General features: G+C 32.2%; 1 protein-coding gene across 2 annotated transcripts; it reads left to right on the top strand.

Annotated features, from left to right (window-relative positions):
- Positions 1–2719: 2719 nt before the first annotated feature.
- Positions 2720–6858, top strand: LOC149485949 (uncharacterized). Of its 2 annotated transcripts, none has more exons than XM_089698644.1 (8): positions 2720–2926; positions 3063–3234; positions 3648–3726; positions 4047–4166; positions 4870–5026; positions 5110–5284; positions 5916–6091; positions 6668–6858. In XM_089698644.1, exons 1-8 carry the CDS (start codon positions 2859–2861, stop codon positions 6756–6758), a joined length of 1038 nt encoding a protein of 345 aa, XP_089554770.1. In that variant the 5' UTR covers positions 2720–2858; the 3' UTR covers positions 6759–6858. The 2 variants fall into 2 exon arrangements, with proteins under 2 accessions (XP_089554770.1, XP_089554769.1); XM_089698643.1 differs by having other exon boundaries at positions 3054–3234.
- The last annotated feature ends 292 nt before the right edge of the window (positions 6859–7150 follow it).

Raw genomic sequence — 7150 nt, 5'->3', positions numbered from 1 at the left:
GGTGAGTAGAGTGCTGAGGTAGAGTGCGTTTCACGAAAGAGTTCCCCTGCCGTTATGTTGGCTTAACTGACTGTCAAAAACGAAAATATTTTTTTTTAATCAAAAATGACAGAGAAAATATTCTCCTTTCTAGGCAGCCGAACCCATAAGATACGGGATAAGGCTAGGAAGAAAGGAGAATATTTTCTCTGTCATTTTTGATTAAAAAAAAAAATATTTTCGTTTTTGACAGTCGGGTATGCCAACATAACGGCAGGGGAACTCTTTCGTGAAACGCACTCTAGCAAAGAATATTCTACTCTCTACCGAGAGCACTCTAGTGAGTATATTCTTTGGTGAAAGTTGCGATTTTGACATCTATGATGTTGATTGTTGAAAAATGAAACTTGAAATTTGAAGGCTCGGCTCGTAGAGTGAGAATGAACTATAGAGACGACATCGGCGTATACCCGAACGAGATGGCGAATCCTTACGTCAATGTTGCCAACTATTACAAAAACTTTTTATCCGAAAAACTGGCAAAATATCTATAAATGTTTGGGTATTTTTTTGTAAGATAGAAAAAGACAGATTTGAAAAGATTTTGTTATTTATTAACTTAACTAGCGACCCGCCCCGGCTTCGCACGGGTGCAATGCTGATACTAAATAGTAAATACACTACAGAAAAACTGTGAATGTTGTATATAAAAACATAGCGGCCCGCTCCGGCTTCGCACGGGTATAAAATATATAGCCGGGCAATATAATATTAACTTTTGAAATTAACAAAGTAATATTGTTCAACATGATTTTTTATTAACTTTTGAAACATAAAAGTAATATTATAGAACAATGAAATCAATTTCAAACGGAAGAGAACATAGGTAACAAAAATTAGAGGAAAAGTTATTTACGATCGATCTGAGATCGGGATTAAAAAAAACTATAACTGTGGAATAAAGTTTAATGGTAAAGTTGTAGGTATTTAAAATATTTATTACAACTTTTGCTTTTACACTTCTCGCAATTAACCACAAATATCGAAATATCCTAGTTCATATATTTTTTATAAAAAAACAAGGCTAAAGTTTAGATATCATTTCAATCAATGGTAAATAATAATAGAAAATACAGTAAAATTAGGACAAAAAAGGTCAAGTGCGAGTCGGACTCGCGCACCGAGGGCTTCGAACAAACTTAGGTAATTGTTTTATTATGTTGTATCTTTAAATGTTGCTTGTAGCAATGTTTTCTTTGTCTGTGCTATAGGACGTGGGGAGTACCTTGTAGGTTGTGATTCCCTTGCAAGTAGTTGCTAGTTTCAGAATATGCGGTTTTAATTGCTATTTCTTCTGATTCAAATTCAAATTGAATTTGAATCAGAAGACAGAATAATATGTTATAAAACAGATATATACGGGAATAATTACGAAAGACAAAAATTTTTTATTACATTATATAAAAAAAAAATATTTTTATTTTTAACTTATAACCCCTTTACTCATGAACGCAAATATTGTAATGTATTCAATTGATATTCACATCAAAAACTTAGCTTTATAATCATAAGTGTATTTCTCTCACGCATTACTTGTCATTTTAGTGCCTATTTATAATAAAAAAGTACTGGGAATAGTTCAAATTAAAAGCAAATTAAACGAAATACATTTATTTGAAAATGAACAGCAAAATGACGGTAGAAATAAATGGGTAGAGGTTCCGCGATAATGTGCGCGCGAGTAGCAGACGAAAGCGCGCCACACCGCGGTGAGGAAGGCGCGGGGGGTGGCCTTCCGGATTTTACTCCAACACGGCCTCTCCTGACGGGGCAGCGTCCTCGCTGCCTTCAGTGGCAGCTGCAGCTCGTGTGGAAGGGCCAGCTTCGCAGTCTTCAGCGTTATGATGTGCATCGTAACCTGGAATATACAAAAAAACCGACATTGAAAAAAAAATACTTAAACCAATGCAAATGAGGAAAACTGAACCGGAAAACCGAACCGTGTAACAAACTTTACACAAACATTAACATTTAATATTAAAAAAAACATTTCACGATTTTGGGGAAAATTTTACCCTGTACTGGTATCCCTCATGTTAATCACATGATTATACCATAAATTTGAAACTACGTAAAAACAAATGGCGTCCTGAACAACAAGAACACTTCGTAATTTAGTCGGATAACACAAAAAAATGTTTACGTCTATTTCGATGAAAATATTATATATTTGTAGATAATTTCACATTAGAGTTAATGAAAATGTATCAACTATATCCAGTTCTATAAAACAATATACTTCAAATAAGTTTACTTACGTGTGAAAGGTAATATTTGGTAATCTTCGTTCCGGCCGATTTTTACAACCAATCACACTACAACGCACCATATTTTCACTTAAAGTCGGATTAAAACAGATCACTGTCAATGTTTATTAAACTTTGAAGTCACATAACAGCGAGAAAAACCAGAAAACTAGCAAAACAATGGACTGTAGCCGCTTGTTTGGGACAAACTGCCTTTGTCCCCAACAAAAGAAATCGCATAACATGAGAGAAACAAAAAACAATGTTTCTGTCTCGCTTGCTCTTAGCTTTATAGTCATAAGTGTATTTCTCTCACGCATTACTTGTCATTTTAGTGCCTCCTCTATGGTTCATTCTCACTCTACGGCTCGGCTCAACCTCAACTCTCAAGTCTGTTTCACAGACGTAGTATTTGTATTCTCTTTGTTTCACAGTTTCACAGGTCTGTTTGGATTTTCTGTAGCCCTATGGAATAATATTCAGATCTTGTTTTATGTTGCAATTTGCCTTTGGTGAAAATACAGTTACAAAGGTGTCCTTCTTGTTGAAAAATAAACAATACAGCTGTAAAAGATGGCATCGTATGTAGATATGAGTTTAGATGATATAATACAAAAAAAGAAACGAGGAAATCAAAATAGGTACGTATTTAAAAAAATCGTTAAAACGCAAAGAATTTTTGTAAAACTCAATAAATACTTTACATTCTATGTTTCTAAAACTTGTAGACATTCATTTTTGTGGTGCCAATCTCTATTGTCAAAATAGTAATTTCAGAAAAACCGGTAAACCAAAAGGACCTCGGGTATTAAATCTAGATATAATTGATGCTAGGAATAAAATCGTCTCTAAGAAAAGGACTCAAATAAGAGATGCAAGAGAAAAATTAGCTGAACTAGCTAAACAAAAGGATGCTCGATTAAAATTACAACAATTGAGGGCGAAAAAGGTATATTTAAATGTTTAAAATTTTTAAGTAATTTTTACACAGTCAGCAAGTTCGAAATTATTGGTAAAGGTTTACTTCTTCTCAAAGTGATGATGTATAGGGATAAATGGTGCACAGTCTTAATTGAATTAATTAGAAATTTTAACAGAACATGTTTCAATATTATGTTCTATTAACAAAATGTTCAATTTGTTAGGAAATCTGATGCAGATCTAAGAGTATATTATACTAAATTACAAAATTATTTATTTGCTTAAATATAATATTTTACAAGAAAGTAATTTAAAAACAAATGGAATATTGAATATAAGTATTTTTGCTACCAGTAATCATTATGGATATCTGATGCGCATATAATATGAAGACTTTCTTTAAATTGCCACATTTTTTAACAAAAGAGACTTTTTTATCAGGCTTCAAATAAACCATCAGGATCACATGTAATACAAAACAAGCAGAGGCCAATGAAAACATATATAAAAAGAGATATACGTGAGTTATTTTCCTATTTGATTTTTTTTATTAAAATTTTTATTCTAATATATAACACTAGCTGCTCTGCGCAGTTTCACCCCTGTGGCTCCACTCCTGTTGGTCATAGCGTGATGATATATAGCCTATAGCCTTCCTCAATAAATGAGCTATCTAACACCGAAAGAATTTTTCTAATCGGACACATAGTTCTCGAGATCAGCGCGTTCAAAGTTCAAACAAACAAACTCTTCAGCTTTATAATATTAGTATTGACTTGCACATACTTATAAACGCATTGTTCTACATCCTTTTAAATAATATTTATTATATTCTTCCAGTTTTTACAGACCCATCTCGTCAAGTTGTATATCAACCCTTACAAAATAAAAACTTAGGAAGGAAACAAAGAAATAATCAAAGATTTTTGGAAGAAAGAACATTTGCTTCAACATCTTTGCGTAAGATATTCCATTATATTAAGATATTCCATTATATATTATCACTTTCTTATATTTTTTGGGGATATAGGATGGCCATTTATAAAATTAGATTTATTATTTTTCCTTATAAATATTTTTAAGAGAACAAACATAATTATATTGGTTGTAAATCACTAAATAATTAGCATATGATTATGTCCCATTTAAAAATAATACCTTATAATATCTGAATGGTGCCAAGATTTGTATAAAACTATCTTATAGTAATTAAACCAAAAAAAATGGAAAAGGTTATGCTTATCCATAAAGCATACCAAACTTTAAAATAAATTTATCAAGGCAGCCAACAATGTGTTAAGATATCCCACTTTCGTGTCTTGGATTAGGTTCTCGCAAAACAGTACCCCATATTCTGTATTATTATCAATAATTTATGTATAAAAAATTTTCAAAGTACTGAATTTGTTTTCATTGTATTTACAAATCACTACATAGTATAAAACAAAGTCGCTTTCTCTGTCCCTATGTCACTATGTCCCTATGTATGCTTAAATCTTTAAAACTACGCAACAGATTTTGATGCAGTTTTTTTTAATAGGTAGAGTGATTCAAGAGGATGGTTTTAGTATATAATTTATTATGTTTTAGACAAAGCGGGCGAAGCCGCGGGCGGAAAGCTAGTTTGCTAATATTTTGCTATAATCTCAATTTTGTTTTGTAGCTAAGTTACCAATAAAGCCTATAGTGCGTACCATAGAGAATGATCTTGAAATCATTGATGATCCCATGGGTGAAGACTACAATCCTGCACCCATATTATCCAATAGAAAAGCAAGCCTACAGCTTAAAATAATAGCACACAACAGTGACAACCAGAGGTAAAGAGTTTTTATAAACATGACAAGACATCAACAATTTTTTTTTTTATATTAGTTTGGGATTTTAATTTTATTATTTTTAGGATGGCAATCAGAGAAAGAGAGATAAGTCCACCAAGACCACCATCAATTCTTAAAAAACGACCTATGGCAGCTTTACGTATGGAAAAATCTGAAGAGGATATTGAAAAACCTCCACTTGAATACAGAATTATTGTAAGCAATTTACGCAACACTGTAACAGGAGGTGACATAAAGGTATGGACATTATTGAAGTGAAACTTCTTAATCGGGGTTGGAAATAAATTTAGTGTAACATTTTTTCGTTACGCGTGACATTTTTCTGTTACGCGCCATCTTGTTTTTATCCCTACCAAGCGGGATTGACGTATTTCTGTAAAGTTGCATATAGTAAATTATTTTTTGAAAAATAAGGTCATAAAAAAGTTTCACTTCTTAAGTGTGTACACTAGTACACGCACACATTTTTTCTTATATAATTCTATGGTTTATTTTACTTTTTTCTTATTCCATTTAATTTTGTTTGCTGTCAACGGCTTTTTCTTCCATTTACTACATTTTTCAATGCTGCTGTACCTTTAGAGCGTATACGCATTATGCGGGTAACCGCATTGCGGGTAGCCGTCCGGCTGACCGCAAGCACAATTATGTACGTAATATTCATTTCTATGCGCACTGTGCGGTCTGCGGTAGCCGCATCGCAGTGCGCATAGAAATGAATATTACGTACATAATTGTGCTTGCGGTCAGCCGGACGGCTACCCGCAATGCGGTTACCCGCATAATGCGTATACGCTCTTATAGCCTGATATTCCTGACATTGCAATGTAATTTTAATATATTACGTGAAAACTATTATTTGTTTTAGGAATTATTTGATGATGTTGGTGGTATGCTAGAATCTCGTCTTGTTAGACCTGGTACTGCTGAGGTAATATATAAAAGTCTGGAAGATGCACAGAGAGCTGTGGACTTGTATCATAATCGACAATTGGATGGCCAACCCATGAACTGCCTCCTTGTCACTCCGAAAACTACATCCAAGTAAGTATTTGGTAAAAATATGATGTATTTTTAAGTGATTTTTTTTTTCTAAAATACTAGAATATGCCCCTGGCTTTGATTGTGTTCAAATTTATGATAAAAATTTAAATCTAAAACATTTCCAAATCCATAATTGAATTTAATTAAAATCAGTCCAGTCCTTTGGATATCAGTGACAAACACACGCACATAAGAAATATATTCAGAATTATTGTTTTAAGTACTAAAACATGAACAATCTATAATATAAAAATGACGCTCATTTTTTGCTAAGCACAAATCTCGAGAACAGCTGAACCAATTTCGTTAAATCTTTTTTATAATATTCGAAGAGAAATTAGGGTGGGCGGATCACTATTAGATTAAAATATTTAAGAGAAAATGTTGTTAGATAGTTACAGTCGTAAATAGTAATAAAGGGGGTAAAATTTTCGTATCTTTTTTTGAATTTGAACTTCCGTAAAAAATCTTGTATGATGAATTCATAAATAAAGATTTAATGTGACCATGTGAAATAGTAATATTTTGGTCGCCTTTTTAATCTATATCAATTGTTTGTGTACTTTTTTTTTATAGAAGCAGTTCGAAACCAGCTCTAAAAAGCAGCAATTCCACTGTAGAACCAGATTTATCGACTTTTCATAAAGTGCTCTTTAGTCATTTCTAGAGTTAAGACTGGCGAAGTAAGTAGGCAAGCTCTTTGCACGCATTTTGTCTTTTGATTTTAAATAATGTATTCAGATTAAAAAATAAACAATTAAAATCGATTTTATTTTTTATTCCCCCATTCCCTTATAACTATCCCTATGAATTAATAACCTATGTATGGAGCAAATGGAGGCGGAGGAGCAAGAAAGAAAGGCTGTAAATTATAATAATAATGGTTAAAGAAGCCTTTAATATGTTAATACTTTGTTTATATAGGTGTCCAATAATTAATGGACAATCTTGAAATTATAAAAATATTTTAAAAAGAAAACTATCATGACCAGTAACTACCTAACAAAAGTATTAAAAACTAAAAATAATTTTCAATAATCATATAAAAAGTCACATGAA

Source organism: Colias philodice, chromosome 9 (genome assembly GCF_061535455.1).
Source record: "Colias philodice isolate Cphi_HAF_F1 chromosome 9, ilColPhil1 Martin Lab GWU primary, whole genome shotgun sequence".
Lineage (NCBI taxonomy): Eukaryota > Metazoa > Arthropoda > Insecta > Lepidoptera > Pieridae > Colias > Colias philodice.
The sequence above is the reverse complement of the archived record's forward strand: the minus strand, read 5'-3'. Positions and strand labels throughout refer to the sequence as shown.

Bases quoted from the DNA above. Each gene is read 5' to 3' on its own strand.
- LOC149485949 (XM_089698643.1), top strand. From the start codon at position 2,859: ATGGCATCGTATGTAGATATGAGTTTAGATGATATAATACAAAAAAAG. The intron at 3,727-4,046 runs GTGAGTTATTTT...ATATTCTTCCAG, and splicing joins ATATATAAAAAGAGATATAC to TTTTTACAGACCCATCTCGT. The intron at 4,167-4,869 runs GTAAGATATTCC...TTTGTTTTGTAG, and splicing joins ATTTGCTTCAACATCTTTGC to CTAAGTTACCAATAAAGCCT.